Below are 17952 nucleotides of genomic sequence, written 5' to 3' on the forward strand. Positions count from 1 at the left end.
TATATTGAGATTGACCACAGCAAACAGTACTGTGGAGATTCCAGGCAGTGCTGTGGCCCGTAGGAAAGCCCAGGGAAGCTCCATAATTTAGAAGGGCCCTAGGTTTTTCTAAATTATGCTAGGGTGTTCTCTGGTCTCCAGAGCAGCCCAGGATTGGGACAGTACAAAGGTGACTTAAAGATACTATAATCCTCAATACCTCAGTAAGAGCATTGGGCTGCTAAACCCAGGGTTGTGAGTTCAATCCTTGAGGGGGCCACTTAGGGATCTGGGGCAAAAATCAGTACTTGGTCCTGCTAGTGAAGGCAGGGGGCTGGACTCTATGACCTTTCGAGGTCCCTTCCAGCTCTATGAGTTAGGTATACCTCAATATATTGTTATTAAATTAACCCCAATGAAAGAATGTTCAACATCCAGTTACTTTTCACCATTTACTCTGTTTATTTTTTGCAGTATTTTCCACATGCAAGGAAAGCAGACTAGCTAGTTTCACTTTCTCATTCTCATGCACTCACTCATCTCTTCACCCAGGATCTTCTGCAATACCACCCTCATAGTCATGGGTATGTACTTCCAAAAAGAAACAAAATCAACGCCCAGTAAATCTGCTTCTTGTCAGCAAGGGAGAGACAGACAGAATTATTGTTAGTTTTACTTGTGGGAGGCACTGATACTATGGAGAAAAGAAACAGATAAGCTAGATCAGGGTGGGCAAACTTTTTGGCCCGAGGGCCACATCAGGGTTGCAAAAAACTGTATGGAGGGCCGGGTAGGGAATTCTGTGCCTCCCCAAACAGCCTGGCCCCTGCCCCTGACCCATCCAACCCCCCCGCTCCTTGTCCCCTGACCATCCCCTCCTGGGACCCCCGGCCCCTAACCGCCCCCGAGGGACCCCACTCCCTAGCCAACCTCTCTCCCTCTCTGATCCCTATCCACACCCCCGCCCCCTGGAACTCCCACGCCTATCCAACCCCCGCTCCCGTTCCTCGTCCCCTCACTGCTCCCCTCAGAACCTCCGCCCCATCCAATCGACCCTGCTCCCTATCCACTGATTGCCCCCCGAGACTCCCCGCCCCCTTACCATGCCGGAGCCAGCCACACCGCCACACTGCCAGGCAGGAGCGCTGCGCTGAGGCTGCAGGGGGGGGTGTGGGGGGCAGGGTCTAGCCTCCCCGGCTGGGAGCTCGGGGGCCGGGCAGGACGGTCCTGCGGGCCGGATGTGGCCCGTGGGTCGTAATTTGACCACCTCTGAGCTAGATCGTATGCTGCTATGTTTGGGTTGCAAACAGCTTGGGGGAATGTTTAAATCCAAACGAAAATTATCTTCACTGAAATGTTTCTTTTAGCTACAAACACAGTTCTATTAATACTAGGTTGGGCACAACCTGATATTATCAGGAACAAAAATCAACTACCTGATTATATCCCTTTAATGCAATGACTAAAAGTAATCTAGCAAAAGAATCTGTAACACAAAAAATCACCTAAACTGCTAGCCGCTGCATCACAACATACATGTACACATATAAAAAAAAAAATTTTTTTATTTTTAAAACCTTTTTATATTTAGATTGAAATCAACCTATAAAAATGTGCCTTCCCCTCCCCTACAAAAGAAGAGAAAGTCTGTGACACACACACACACAAATATATAAAATCCATTTCTGTTACTTCATTGCTGTTTCCTCTCCAGCTGACTGCTATATCCCTGAATAGAAGCATTAGCTGGGGCCAGGAACACTGGATATTCACTGGCTCAGAGCCCTGCGGCCTAGGGGCAATGCTAAGGAGATACCACAAGCAGTGAAGTAATGCATGTGACATCAGCACAAACAAGAACATGTGATGTTTCTTTTAAGCCATTCCAGAATCAAAAACCTTAAGAGTGCTTCCCATAAAAGGAAGGGTTTTTTTTTTTTCTTTTCTTTTTTTTTTACTCTGTGGGATTGGAGGCTTTGTTGACACTATCTCAACAAGAAAACTTTCCAGTAGACAATTGGAAAAATTTACGGGCTGATAAAACTCTCTTTTTATTTTAAATACCTATGTTTCTGAGGAATGGCAAGCCGGGCCTGGGAAGTTACAGCAATCACCAAGCAGCAGAATATTGAGTGTCCTTGAAATGAATTTTCCACTTTCTGCTTACACAAAAATGCAGCAAAAGTCATTGTGCTTTCTGCACCGGGGCATTAAATAGATAAATTGCTAGAAAAGCCGAATTCCTTTTTAATATTTTGAGCAACTAACAGAGACCATAATTCACTCAATATATATTTGTAATATGCATCAGAGTTGATTCCTTATGACTGGGTCTGATGACAGCTAGGAACTTAGAAGGAAAAGTAACGGCTGTTACTATCCCGCTGCCCACTACATCCTCTCAAAAGCAGGAATGACCTCTGTATTTGTCTTAAGTGGTGCAAGCGGTAGATCCTGGCTCTAAAATGAGCTGTAACCACAGACAAAGCAAAAATCAGAACTGTTTAAACTGGCTGGTAATCTAAGCTACAGATGAGGGAAGCCAGTGTTCAAAGCATTCTTGCTTCAAACACAGAATTCTCCCTCCCGCCTCAACTAAACTAACTTTTAAAATCCCAGTGGGAACACGCTATCTATGAACTTTAACAGTAACAAAACTCCTTGATGTACAGTCGCAGTGTGATGCACAGCACACTGCTATTACAACTGCAGTATAGAAGATGCTACTTAGGTGGCAAAGGGAGGAAAAGCAGCAACACATCTCCTACGTCAGTGTTTCCCAAACTTGGGATGCCGCTCGTGTACGGAAAGCCCCTGGTGCGCCGGGCCGGTTTGTCTACCTGCTGCGTCCGCAGCTTCGGCCGATCGTGGCTCCCACTGGCCGCGATTCGCCTTTCCAGGCCAATGGGTGCGGCGGGAAGCGGCGGCCAGCACATCCCTAGGCCTTGGACTCTCTCTACACAAGCGACGTCCCAAGCTTGGGAAACACTGATCTAGACGTTAATGTCTCTCTCCTGCTAGAGGGTAGCAAAGCATAGCAACATACAAGCATCACGTCCACCCAAGATGGAACCTCAGAGCTTCTTGCAGAGAGAGAGAGAGAGAGAGTGATGAGAGAGAGAGAGAGAGAGAGAGAGAGAGTGAGTGAGTGAGAGAGAGAAAGAAAAGGCCCTACATTTGACAATCGCCCTCAGCATTACAGAAAGACAACATGTGAGCAATCTGGATAGTTACTGTTATAGATTATTAAGCGAGGGTCATGGCGGGTTTTCCTGTGTAGCATTTTACCCCCTCCATCCTTTTGGGGGAGCCTTTGTACGACAATGTGCCCGAAGGGTAAACATGTTGGCTGCCTCCGCAGACATCAACCACACCCCATTTTATTTTAGCTGCTTTCAAGACATACAAATTTGGAGAAGGAGGCCCCACAGCTACAAAGGTGCGTCTTGTGGTACATTTATACGGCCTGATTCCTAGCTCCCCTTCTGGCCTTGCCATGTACACTATGCTGAGCGCAAGGAGTGTACTGACTTTCCTGCAGCAGACTGACTTAGCTTCCTGGACACCTTGAATTGAATATTGAAATATCTTCCCTCTACAGGCAGATGAAATTAAGGCTGACGCATCTATGTGGTGACTGCACTTTACAACAATTCCCAGTGGGGCTGACGTGCCCGGGAGCACGATGCTTTGAAAGAAAAACCTTACAGTCTTAAGGGTCAAAACCAGAGAGAAAAAGATCATCACACCTATCCCCCTCCACCAAAAAAGGAACTTCCCACATTCGATATGGGTCTTCACAGAACACTTGCCAACAATTGCCTTGCATTAACTGAGGATGTGCAATGAGACTGGTACTGAATTCCAGGGCCATCTGTGCCTCAGTACAATGCACAGAAATGTACTTTCCAAGGATTTTCTTCTTCCTGACGTACCCATTGATGACCAGAAAGAGAATATACAGCAGTGGTTCTCAAACTTTTGTATTGGTGACCCCTTTCACACAACAAGCCTCTGAGTGCACCTCTCCTTATAAAGAAAAAACACTTTTTTATATTTAACACTATTATAAAAGCTGCAAGCGAAGCAGGGCTTGGGGGTGGAGGCGGACATCTCGCGATTCCCCCCCCCCACCTAATAACCTCATGACCCCCAATTTGAGAACCCTTGATATACAGGGAGGACTAAAGGTGGGGGAAGAGAAATCTCTGCATACTGACCATTCCTCTGTATGTCCCATGGTGATATAGAAGGAAGAGCTCACTAATTGGAGCGGTTGTGATCAGGCTTGTCGAGAGAAATGTGGGGCCTCAGTACATGGTATTCACTGGGACCCCATCCTCTCCCATTTCATTTTATTTAAACGGATGTATAGACATTTTGGGAGCCCCTCTGACCTCAGGGCCAATGTACCATTGAGGAGGAAAGAGAGGGCACTCATCAGCCCTGGCTGTGGTCATGGGACATTGTTTGGTGATACTGTTTTACAGTACATCTACATCTCACGTTGACGGGCTGCAGCGTGGGCGGGGGGGGAGGGGGAAAGGGGGGGGGAGACATGTGAAGAAATGGCTCAGCAAGGAGTTAGCAACTCCAAATACGCTCACTGACAGCCAAGCAAATGTCTGCGTGTGGCGCTGGGTTAGGGCACATCTCTGGTGCTTTCATGTGGATTTGACCAGACTGAGGAGTCTGTTGAATGTGAAAACAGGGCAGGCTGCGAGGGAGGGTGGGGCAAGTCACTGAAGTTTCAAAAGTTAAAAGCACTTTTAATTTCCTGCATTTTAGAAGATGCAGAGGCATTTTATGCACAATCCAATCTATGAGGTATCATTTACCTGTCCTTCCCTGCCAGGATAGATTCTACTTTCCCTCTCCCCCCCGGGGGAAGAGGGGGGAAGGTGGGGAGGGGGGGGGGGGGGGGGAGAGAGAGAGAAAGAGATTTTCTCATTGTGCAGGGGGATAGAATAGATAACCTCTTATGGTCCCTTCCAGCCCTATGGTTCTGTAATTTCTATCCATATGCCAGGTTAATGAGGAATTTCTAACGCTAAATCTCTTGCCAAGTTCATTCCCATTGTACAACTTGCTTTCCTACTGCTGCCTGAAACAAGATCACCTTACCTAGGTCCCTCCACATGCCCAGCCCCTGCTGTATAATTCCCATAATGTCAAGCATAATTTCAAAGCCATCTGACTGCCAGGAATTCTCCACAGAATCATGGAAGGGAAAGAATGTGAGATGGGGGCGTCAGATGGCAGTCAGACCTCCTCCTTCCACCGCCCACGGCCATCCTCCTCCAACAACAAAACACTGACTGTCATCTGAAACCAAAGCAAGTCCTCCAGCCAGAGGCTCTTTTCCTAAGAATCCCAAGCAGCTGATGCCTGTAAGTGATTGCATCCCTTTTGTAGGCCTCCAACAAATTTCAGTAACTGCAAGACACAGCATTTCCTTCCAGAAAGCTAGTTTGGGAAGCATATCAAAGTAGTAAAAGACTGAACAACTGAAACGACTGTACACAAAACCCAGCAGAAGTATTTTAACAATGTAAAGCGAAAGGCTGAAGCCTGTTGTAGCTGTAGAAGCTCTAGTGCAATGAGACTTGATTAAACGCTGATAATAGAACTGGAGAAAGCTATTTGGACATTTCTTTCTCTTTATGCTTACAGGAAAGGAAATCGTGAAGGGAGGAGAAAATGTTGACCTCAATGCAACGAGTGCTATCAACTGTGGTAATGGGTCTGGGAAGAAGAATTATTGCATTATTTTAGCTGCATGCTGAATTATTTTAGCTGCATGCTGAATTAAAAAGCTTGGATTCCAAAGGGTTAATTCACAATTTATTTCAGCCGTCCCAAACTCTTGCTTTTCTCTTTTGATATCCAACCACATTATTTTAAATCAAATAGAAAGGTTTAAGAAAGACTACTAGGATAAACTTCCCAAACAGAAACATTTATTTTACACAATTTATATTTCCTTGGATAGAGAAAACAAGAGCTTTAGCTGCTTATTTGAGAACCTAAGTTTAGCTAATGTGGGATTCTTGCTATTAGCCAAGTTATTTTAAGGCACATGTTCAGTTTACAGGGACAGTTCAATTAGAAACTTGCACTGCTAGAACAATCCTTCATACTGCCTTTTTAGTTGCTTATTTGGATTTAGATGGGAGAAGAGAGAGGAGAGGAGAAGGGAGGTTACATAGAAGGGACACGTTAAATATACTTAGCTCAAAACAGATGTAGCACTGCAGCACCAATGAACAGTGGAGGTCAAAACGAGGCTGATCACATGAGTAAGATGGAGCCCATGCTCCAAAAGAGACTGTTGATGCTTCCAGTAGTTATACCACAACATCAATGAATTAAAAACAATCCCGTCAGCTCACAAGAGTATAGTGAGAGTTGGATTTACCTTGGTAACTCAGCATCACAGTTTAAAGAGGACATCAAACCTAGCTCAAAGTGAAAAATAAAGATGACAGGCGATACTTACAGCATATCAGGACAGTTGTCTGGTTTCTCCAATAAGCCTCCCTCCATCACGAAGCGAAGAACTTGCTCGTTGGACATGCCTTGGTATGGCTGCTCTGCTAATGTTGCAATTTCCCATAGGACAACACCAAAGGACCTGGAAAACAATTACGACTTAAAAAGTGTTACGCAAACAAGCAAGATTTTGGTTGAGAATATGGCGGGGTGTTTTCTTAAAAAACCCACCAACTTGACTGCTCAAGATACTGATAACATGATAAGAAAACTTTCATTGCTAACTCTGAGTTGGTGGTGACCAAAAGCTGTTGACATCAGATAGCTACTTGGTTGCTCAATGTTAATGAGTTTGGGGGGTTCCGTCTAGGCGCCGTGTCAACAAAAGCCATCACTGTTCTTGACTCTAACTGGCAGTCTAGCTACTTTGTCAGCATGAGTGCCAAGTGGGGACACGGCCAGGAGAATGGACTCTGTTCTCATCTCCGCAGGTGCACCTTCCAAGTTCAGGTGTGAGGTGCATTTGTGGGAGGGGGGTGGAGAGGAGAGAGCAGTGAAGAGACTTGCACTGTTGCTGCTCACGTCCCGTTTCAGTCTGTAGAGGATGTCTGTGTCCAGCAGATAACTAAACTCATTATAAAAAAAACCCTTAAAATAGTGTAACTCTTTTAGCATAACAATTACACTTGGAAATAAAACTGTTGCGGTGACAGATGAAGCTGGCCCTGAAAGGCCACTGAAATGATGAGTGTAACCCTGACATGTGGGGAAAACAAACAAACGCAAAAACAACTCGTGACATTTCTTCTCTCTTATATTCAGGTACTTCTGGCAAATGGGGAAAGAAAGGGAGCTCAGGAAGACAAGCATGCAGCATAGCCCTCCTCGGAGGGCAGCTGCTTTTTTCCTTTCCTTTTGTCTGACATGCTTCAACAACAGAAACACTGAACAGTAAAAAAACCCTGAGTTTTTCCCACTTCAGCCATGACATGGCTACCTATTAAAATGTATGCTGCTAAGCCTGCAAATGCCATATGGTTTGTTCTCCATATAAAAACCTGCTTGTGGCACAGGAATACTTTTTGGTTAATACTGGTTTCCCCCTTTGTCACTCTGCTTTAGGTTCTCCCATGTGCCAACTGACAGAGGCAATGCAAACATCAAGACATATCTGAGACATGACAGCAACCAATGCAACTTGCTTGCTTTACAGTAGATGTGGGGAAGATGCCTGGGTCTGTTTAATCATTTAGGATGCAAAAATGTACATCTTTCTGTGCCTCTTGCACCAAGAGCCAACGCTGAGCTATGAAGATCTATTTAGAACATTTAAACCATCTTGGGAAGCTCAACTGTCATTTTGCAAGATACGGGGAACCTATCTCCAGATCTGCAAAAGGACAGTAGGAGAAAGATGCTGATCTAGTAGCGTGAGCTGTTCATTAGGTAATAGAGACAAGTACAGTTATGATTTAGAAGCACTTGACATGAAAAATGTCATGTTTCTTTTCCGTGACAATCTTACACAGAACTAAGCAGCTCCTTCCTGTAATTAAAGATAAAACATTTTTAATGCCTTGATGCACCTACAGAAATTTTCTTAAAATGTTAGTAAACTAACATGAGATCAAGATGGACAATAATATCAACAATCTCTACAGGACTGAAGCGTCATCTCATTTACACACTGTTGAGCAGCAAAGAAGAACAATTCTATCTTTCAAAATCAGATCCTTGTTTTCACCACGATTGCACCCAGACCAACTTGCTATAGGGAAGCAAGGATGTGTGGGCTAGTAGTAAGGTTTCTGTTGTGAAAATAGGAGTTCAATATTATTAGGCGGTTAGGGTAGAGTGGTTTTACATCTCAGGTTATCCACTGTATCTAAAATGGGTTCTTGTTTAAACCAGAAATGACGAAAGGGTTTTGCAGCTATGCAGTTACACTTGAAACAAAACAAAACAATCTCTGCTCCACTTCTTGGTGCCTTACTGCTATTCTGATAGCCACAGGAAAGAGGCTACTGAGTTTATTTCCTGAGTGCTACTACAATACTAGAGATTACATTGCAAGGAACAAACCTGCATTGCTCCTTTAAAATAGTTTAGCAGATCTAGCAGAAATTGTAAATGGCAAAGACCTATCATACAGAAAGGCACCTTGTGGCTCTGGATCCCAAAAGGTACTGCATTAATTTTAAGATCTTGGCCCTCTCCTTGCAGCCCAACGAGAAGTCTTCCCTACTTACCTCATTCCTCAGTCTTTAAGAACAATAACAAAGTGAATTACCAAACTAAACCCTCGCCCTTCAAACCCTCCAGACACACTTTTACAGTTTGCCATTTCACCTGACAGCTTATAAATCCTGATGTCTGGCCATTTGCAGTTTTCTCATTTTGACATTTGGCTCCTAAAAATGACATCTAACAATGTGGAATCTGATGTCACAATATACTACCAGAAAGGCAGAAAAATACTCTCGGTATTTTCATTTTTTTTGGAAGCAAGAAAAATACCCCCAAAATATAGCCAAACCATATTGTTTGCACGAAGCAACTTCAAAGCCTGAGCACTGAAAAGGAGAGGTCTTTAATGTATAGCATCTGGTCTGCTCTATATGTTATTTAAAACAGACCGGAATGGCTGTTTTACTCACAAGCAGATCAAATAACAAGACACTGAGTATTTCATGACAGTGATAAGTTGGGCTTCAATGCTTTTGAGATGTTCAAAAGTTTAAATCTTTTGAATTTAATGATTTTGGATGTGTGTGGTTGAATGCGTGGGTATGAAATATACTCAGTCTATTGATACACATTGTGTACACAGACACACATCACTATATTCCCCATATTTAACCATTCCTTCATACCTTGACTATTACACCTGCAAAAGAGGATTTAGAAAAATGTTTAAGTTGTTTCTAGCATTAGACATTAAATAATCCTAAAGGAAATATTTTAGAAGGGTAATAAATATTCACAGAATCATAGGACAGGAAGGGACCTCAAGAGGTCATCTAGTCCAGTGCCTTGCAATCATGGCAGGATTAAGTATTATCTAATCATCCCTGACTGTGTTTGTCTAACCTGCTCTTAAAAATCTCCAATGATGGAAATTCCACAACCTCCATAGGCAATTTATTCTGGTGCTTAACCACCCTCACAGTTAGGAAGTTTTTCCTAATGTCCAACCTAAACCGTCCTTGCTGCAATTTAAGCCCATTGCTTCTTGTCCTCTCCTCAAAGGTTAAGGAGAACAATTTGTCTCCCTCCTCCTTGTAACAACCTTTTATATACTTGAAAACTGTTATATCCCCCCTCAGTCTTCTCTTCTCCGGACTAAACAAACCCATTTTTTTCAGCTTGCCCTCATAGGTCATGTTTTCTAGACCTTTAATCATTTTTGTTGCTCTTCTCTGGACTTTCTCCAGTTCGTCCAGATCTTTCTTGAAACGTGGTGCCCAACAGTGACGAACTATTCCCCAAAGGTCATTTCTTTCTCTGGGTGAGTGTTATAATTTTTACATTGAATAGGGAGTTACAGAAAAGTATATGTAATCAGCTCCCAAAAATTCTTTCCAAGGAAGCAAAGATCTATTTCTCAATGCTTCTGGAATTGGAAGCTATGCATTCTGAAATATGCTCATTCACAAACACCATGTCTGAATATTTCTAAGCTCTAAAGTTCCTTTTGTAAGAGCCTTAGTATGGTACCATACAAATGACAATTTCTAATTTTACAAGCAGAAGTCTGTTATGCCAAAGAAATAATTTTTTTTTAAGGTTGGTCTTTTCCAGCCTCGTCTTTGGTGATTTGCTTTCCCCCTCCGCCCCTTCTTTTGCAGCTGCTGCTAAGATACCTATGTTTTGGGATTACATGGTTGTGCCACTGTTGAAGTGAAGTAGTGTTTGTTTAACCTTGCTCTGGATTGAGTAATGGATTATATAGCACTACAGTGATGCGTATTCTCCCTCTGCTCCTCACAACACTGCTGTGGTAAAGAATCATACACTTGTTTTGTGCCACTGATGTTTAAATGGCAGAAGTGGCTGCATTTTAAGCACTCATAAAACTTTCGGAAGTGGTATTTCTAAGGACACTGATCTGTGGCAGTTAGATAACACACGAGCCCACACCTCGGCCAGTTTGCATGTCTTGGAGCACTAATTTACTTCTGATGATTAAATTCATGCCTTGTCTTTAATTTTTGTCTGTCATTTGGGTTTGGTTCAAGCAATATGCAGTTTAAGTGGTAGTTTTAAAGAGAAAAACTAAGCAAGTGGAATGAGCTGGATTATTTACCAAGGCGCAAGAACTGACCAACTATAGTCAGTCCTTGATGTAAATGACAGCTGAGGACCACTGGTGGATTTACAAATTATTGGTCGGCAATAAAAATGGGTCAAAATCGTGTTGCTCTGCTCTTCAAACTAGACCAGCTCAATTCCAGATGGTTCAGTGTGTTTAGGTTTTTTGGATAATATATTAAACTGAAGTTCTGTCTACTCTGTGACTTCACTGGTCCTCAAATACCTTTTGTTGTGTGTAATAAGAGTAAGATTGCTAGCAATCCACTCCTTTGTCATATTAGCTGGTTGTCACCCTCTAGCCAGAGAAGGCTGTTTTCAGCGGTGCTATTTATGTACCTAAGTTGTAATAAAAGGTGCTATTGGAATGCAACTATTACTGCATGTACAACAACACGTGGCTAAAATGGCAAATTTAACTTCTACAGTGATTGCTTTTCCCTACAGTAGTTAGAGGATTTGGCTGGATTCAGTCTGTGTCATTTCTAAGCAACACACATTTTCATAGGTTGAAGGGTTAGTAGCTTTATAAAGAAGTTATGAACTATGCCAAAAAAAACCCTCTTGCTTTCCTTTGTCAGAACTTCAATGATAAAACTTTCACTCAAAGTTGATGCTGTGTAGAACCAGAATCCACTGACTGCAAAAGATCCAAGCTGTTTAAAAATCATATAGTTTACTACTTAAATAATTTTTCTACCAACTTCCAGACATTTGGAGGCAATCAACTGCCAATTCTGTAACACACCAGCTGTAAAACCTCTTGCTAGGAAGGCAGAGAAAACAAGACAGACTTAGAAATGTAGGTTTGCCAGGACATATTAAGCTCTTGCCAAGCCCTGCATTTACTTTCAGAAGCTGGGCACCTATCCTCAAACCTTTGAGAAGAAAAAAAAAGTTATTCCCAGAGTATTTTTTTTCTAAAAGGCATATTTTGATTTCCCCTGTACAGCTCTATTATTAACTTCATGGGCATGGCTATTATGCAATTTTTTTTCTTTAAAGGATCTTGTAGTATTGGAGTGAAACAGTATGCAAAAACTAAAGGGGAAAATACATAACGGATGATTCCAAAGAATAGGTCAGTGCATTCTAGCTTCTGTACTTCCTATGTAAGAAAACAGAGTTACGTACAGAGAAGAATTTGATAAGAATCAGGTCGAAGAATCTGAGTGTATATTTGACACTTTTCAATGCTTTTCTCAGAGGAGGAGGACTGGAAATGACCAAGTTGCTTTTCTGGGTAAGCGTAGTTAACAGGCCATAGATTTTTGCTATGAGTGGTTGAATCCCTATCCCTGAAAGAAGCACTTATCCTCTCCAATCTCCAATTATACCTTCAGTCTCAGGCAGACACTTTTTAATGGAAGCTACGCATGCATCTGAGAACAGAATATGGGATAAAGGGTTTCGGATGGACAATTTGCAATGGGGACGGCATAAATAGAGTGACTCATGGTCAGTAAAATAGGCAGGGGAAAAGCAGAGCCTTTGAAGACTTAGCAGACCTTAGGTGCTTGTTTTTATCCATAAAAATCTGATGGAGGCTAAAAGAAGAGTATATAAACGGTTTTTAAAAGCCCCTGTTTTGTTACCAGACGTCTGAATGTGTTGTGAAGACTCCATCCTTCAGTGACTCTGGGGACATCCAGCGCACAGGAAGCAAACCTTTCCCTCCTTTCCGATAGTAATCTGTCTCGTAGATATCTCTGGTCATGCCAAAATCTGGAAGGTAGGGGAATAAAACGCATGTGTCTACAGGCCAGGATAATTAACATGTCCCAAAGAACCTGCCCAACCAAGAATCACTGCTTCAACACAAAGTATTTGTGATTTGTTAGCATAATGGTTTACTTCATCAGAGATATCTCCCAGGATTTGGTCTCACCCTCACTGAAACCAACAGGAATCTTCCCATTGATTTCTCTGGGAACAGAGTTGGGTCATGAGTAGGTTTGAATGATTGCGTTTATGGGAGTTCCAGAACTGGTCTAGCAGTAGTACTGTAGGATCAGGGCTAGCATTGCATAGTGGAAGAGCAAGAACAGTTCCTCCCTACTCGAGGGACAGCTCTGGCCAGTGCCTTCAGTTTATCACGTTCAGCACAAATTCACACTCTAGATAAAATAAGCAAAATTATTTTTTCAATATATCTACACAATGACAAGCTGGGCTCTTTGTATGCTGAACTCGGATTCTTTTCCCCTAAAAATCTAAGAAGAAACTTGCACTTTTTACCAAATCACTTTTATCTCATCACTTCAAGTGTTTTTTATTTTTTGGAGATAAACCCTCTCTCCCCCCAAAAGCTAATTCAATTTCCTTTCATATCTTCTATTTCAGATCTCATGAAAGACTATGCTGTTCCTTCCCAGAAAGCTCAAGTAGGTAAGCGCTGAACTTGGACCAAATCCCTGATAGTGAAAACTCAGATGGACATAACTATAAGCACATTTAAGTGAGTCCTCAGGTGGAACATATTCATCCCCCAGAATCAAATACTCGACTTAGTAACAATTTAAGGAAATTAAGGTGCCTTTTTCAATGCTAACCGTAGGATTATACTCCCGTTTCATCTGAGTTTAAGGGGGGGGGGGGGGAGAGAAGGAAAGAAAAAGCACCTCCAATTTTTACAGTGAAATCTTCAGCCACCATGCAATTCCTTGCAGCGAGATCCCTGTGCACAAATTTGTTGGCGTTGAGGTATGCCATGCCGTCAGCAATCTCTCCTGCCATCTGAATCATCTTCTTCAGAGTTGGAGGAGACTGGCCTGGGTTATTCTGAGCAAGAATAAGTAGGTAGAAGTGTGAGGCAGGGGGAAGAAACTGTTTCCACTTCAAAAACTGCAACATGCATTTCTTAATCAGATCATCAGAAGTCAGTCTGACACGACACCCAGGACCAGTCTGAACAAAACCTTATGATTATAGACCATAGCATCTGCTTAGTGGGAAAATCACGTCTTCTCTCTCCACCCACATAAAACTTGGTTACAATGAGCTCCTGTATAGCAGCACATTCTATTTTGGGGACTACAAACAAGTTTTGCTTTAAACGGGTCATTTTTGCTATGAAAGTTCTTCTAAAAGTTTTAAGAAATAACCTTCTCGCATTACTTCAGAATTCTATACTCAGGGCGCTACTATCAACAGAAACAAAACAGAAAATGTTACAAGATACTGTTAAATTATTTCTCCTGACATCCAGTGATGTGATGCCTCTTGAATTACTTATATACTCCTGCAAAAGGGGAAAAAAAGCCATTCAGATAATTTTCATAGAATAGATTTACTCATGATCATCAGCTAAAGGTATATGCAGCTTTGACTACCATAGCTATTAGCTGTACTATACTGGAGGGCAACATTTGAGATGGTTGCATATACCTCAGCACATCACACTGTGGTTTAACATTTGCCAGTGCAAATTTGACTAAGACTTATACCTCCGGCTACAAGATAAGCAGTGTTGGATAGTGGGTTGAGCAGGAAAGTAGAAGGCAAAACTCCTGAGCAGATCAAATCACTAAAATTTCACTGTGTGGGTGGGTGTGTTAATGATACTTATCTATAGTTGATGGTGTTCGGGTTTATTATGATTGTTCAGCACTTTCAAAATGTGTGTCACATGTTTATTATTATGAGTCTCTCTACTCCTTCTCTGGGAACCCTTCCAAGTTCCCCAATTCCTAAATGGAATGGATCTCACAGCAAAGGACCCACAGGGATAGATCTAAGGAAACCTGGAAAAATTCATCCATCTGAAGGTATGCAATTATTATACCCTACTGACAGCAAGGGCTATGTAAGCTGGAACCCTTTGTGGAAGGGCCATGACTGTGTGGTGAAATCACTGGCTCAAGAATTTGTGGCAGTCAGTCAGGAAGGAGCCAATCCACTGCATCTATCCAGAACAATGAGTTCAATATGAGAAGCACTGTAAGATACAGTAACTCCTCACTTAATGTCGTCCCGGTTAACATTGTTTCATTGCTGATCTATTAGAGAACATACTCATTTAAAGTTGCGCAATGTTTGCTTACAATGTTGTTTGGCTGTGGGGGCTTGGAACCAGGGTGGGCCGGCAGCCCCCCTATCAGCTCCCCTCCACCCCCCCACCACGCCTCCAGCCTGCCAGTGGCCCTGTGGATCAGCAACTTCCCCTCTCTGTCCCAGCACCTCCCGCTCGCAGCAATCACTTTTCAAGGGGGGGGGAGACAACAAGTCAGCATGCAGAAGAGAAAACCAGACTAGGCAGAATTCTTTTTCAATCATTCTCGTTTATAATATCACCGCTCACTGTCTCCAAAGTCTACTGAATTTTGTTACTTTCGCTCTTGGTGAGCTCTTCAATATGACCCAGGACCTGTACCTTGATTAAAAAAAAGCCTTGGCCTCCGTGCTGAGAAGCTAGCCCAATCCTTATGTAATCCATATTCCCATTAAATGATGGGGTACAGAACAGTGTTTTTAAAGAACCTGCCTTTTGTTTCATAAAAAGCCCTTCATTTTACACCTAAGTTTCATTCACACAAACCAGGTGTTTGCTCTCTGTTGCTGTAAATTATTTACATCGCAAATGCTGCATTGTGAAATTGAGGGTCACAGAAAAGTGCTGAGCACATTTTATACACGGCCAACCTTAATTTGAGCAGGAAGTGACCTCTAACGTTCTTTCCTAACCTTTCGGACCCTGTAATGTAAGTGAGTGATTTTATCTATTAGACTGACAGGGCTGAATATTAAACATGAGCATGACTAAATATTAGTTTTATTGCAAAGTGCTCATTCATAATTTATGTCAAAAACAAAGGGAGAGCATGTAGGGCTTCATCCAAGAGCAATTACCCTGCGCGTGCATTTTTTAAATGATTGTACTGTGTTGCAGCTTTATCAAGAGTCAGATTAGGCAAGAAAGATTAATTCAAACCTGAAAAACAGGCACTTAGTGACACAGAGGTGGGACATGTGTGCTACTGTACACATTCTGCTATCCCTGTGAAAAACGCTCTTTTGGCATAAGGAGCAGCAGATCACAGAACAGCTGGAGTTTCATTAACAGAGCTCAAAGAGAAAAAAAAGATAATTGCGAGAAAGAAGATAAATTTCATTCTGTATAAGTATTTAACTCCTTAAATGCACGGGTCGGACACAGGGGAGTGAGCAAAGAGTAGCAGGAACTCAGAGAAGGTTCTGAAGAGCCCTGGGCATGAACACCCCGGAAGAGTCAGCAATGAAATGATGAAGCGGATTGCTCAGTTACTGGGCTCCTATTATAGCTAGTAATGAAGGTTAGCTGCCAGCAGGGCAAGTAAACTATGCACCACACTTAGTTCACAGATTAAAAAGAAAAAAGAATGAGGGAAATTATGGGACACAATGAAGAGACCAGTTGGCTTTAACACGAGGAGTGAACTGGAGATAGTCCTGCATTTCTGCAATGATCTCTTTTTAGATAATGTGTAATTTAACAAAGACAGGCCCACAACCTTTAAAATAAATGAGGTGGAGGAAATAAGATGTGATAAAAATGAGACACACAAAAAGGTCTGCAGAAACCTGCTAACCTACGCATCAGAAAGCGAGGGGTATTGTGTACTAAAGCACAGACCAATGAGGCTCCGCAGCTGTGCCAAGCCAGTACAGTAACTGGGCCAATGTGCGTGAGGAAGGTTTACATCAGAAAACACTGACAAGGACAGTTGCTCCAAACAAGGCAGGAGACTGACAGCATGGGCAAGTTTGGTGTGTTGAACTCATTACCTTTTCTTGCAAGTGGAGGGAAAAAAAACCAACCCACACGCTCACCTCTGTGTCCGGCCGCAGGGATCTCAGATAACTCTTGAGATCCCCGCGTGTCATGAGCTCCATGATAACCAGCGTTGGTTGGCCTTGCGAGACGACTCCAAGCAGCCGCACCTGAAAGGGAAAAGTTAAGATTACCCAGCAGATATGGCTAATTATTACTGGGGAAATTATTAACCAATTAAAAGCCCGGTTATTAACTAGGAGTGGCCCTAGTCTGGAACCAACACCCACAAATCTTGGGAAGAGTTTTGAAAAGATTTCGATCCCAACTCTGTGGCAGCGGCCATCCCTATTAACGCATTATCATGACGCACGTCGTGAGAGCCGTGTGATGAGGAAGCACTTTCCTTTAGCATGCTGCTTTAGGAGGTCTTGACTCTTGGTATCATGGAGTCAATCAAGCTTGGCACCTGATACCATCATGCCAGTAACTACAGGTACGTTAAAGGAAACTGCTCAATTTCAAGCAACTTACCACATGATGACAATTGAACTCCTTCATGACTGAGGCCTCGTTTAAGAACTCTATCCGTTCACGCATGCTTGCAGACTCATTGACAGTTTTGATGGCCACTCTAGTTTCTGGCTCGTCCTTCACCACTCCCTTAGCTATTCCCTCGTAAACCATTCCAAAGGAGCCCTGCCCAAGCTCCCGGCACATGGTGATCTTCTCCCGGGGCACTTCCCACTCATCCGGAACGTATACTAGAGCGAGAGAGAACGGCCAATGATATTCCACACAAAGTTGTGCAAATGGGGAGAAGACTTGTGGCTTCAAGATAAAAAACCCCAACCATGAATTATGAGTAGCAAAATGCACACAGCACGAGGACATAAGTATCAAGTTATATATGCAATTGTTTCCATGTTCTTTCCCAGACAGTTTACCTATCTTAGGTTTTTACATAGCACCTAAAGACTCAAGATTTTTTTCTTCCCTCTCTGCAGAAACCCCAGCCTTAGCAGTCAAAGGAACAAGCTACAATCCTTAACAATGTCAGTGCTTTGTGTTGCCATCATGACTATCAAGCTAGCTCACCTGAGATGACCTTTAGCAGAGACTGTCAACTTCATGGCCAGTTTCAGTTCTATCTAGGATTGTGATTACTTGATTGTTACCAGCCTAAAGCATACACAAATCTTAAAGGATGACAACTGTGGTGGAAAAAAGGAAGCATATCTATGGTTCTTGAATAATGGAAAATGACTAGGGAACAACTATGTGCAAACTCAGTATACAAAACATGAGTTGTAAAGCACATCCCTTCCCGCAGCCCCCACTGGCCTGAAACAGTGACCCGCGGCCAGTGGGAGCCGCGATCGGCGGAACCTGTGGACGCGGCAGGTAAACAAACCGGCCTC

General features: G+C 42.8%; 1 protein-coding gene across 1 annotated transcript in view; it reads right to left on the reverse strand.

The window, feature by feature from the left end:
- Nucleotides 1-17952, reverse strand: part of IGF1R (insulin like growth factor 1 receptor) — a 261977-nt gene that overhangs the window by 2244 nt on the left and 241781 nt on the right. The window contains exons 16-20 of the mRNA XM_026648353.1: nt 17066-17295; nt 16591-16701; nt 13404-13563; nt 12378-12507; nt 6479-6613 (exon numbers count right to left, since the gene is read on the reverse strand). Of these exons, the coding sequence (XP_026504138.1) occupies nt 6479-6613; nt 12378-12507; nt 13404-13563; nt 16591-16701; nt 17066-17295 (766 nt within the window). The remainder of the gene's footprint in view (nt 1-6478; nt 6614-12377; nt 12508-13403; nt 13564-16590; nt 16702-17065; nt 17296-17952) is intronic.

This window comes from Terrapene carolina, unplaced genomic scaffold (genome assembly GCF_002925995.2).
Source record: "Terrapene carolina triunguis isolate 2854851 unplaced genomic scaffold, T_m_triunguis-2.0 Scaffold67, whole genome shotgun sequence".
Lineage (NCBI taxonomy): Eukaryota > Metazoa > Chordata > Testudines > Emydidae > Terrapene > Terrapene triunguis.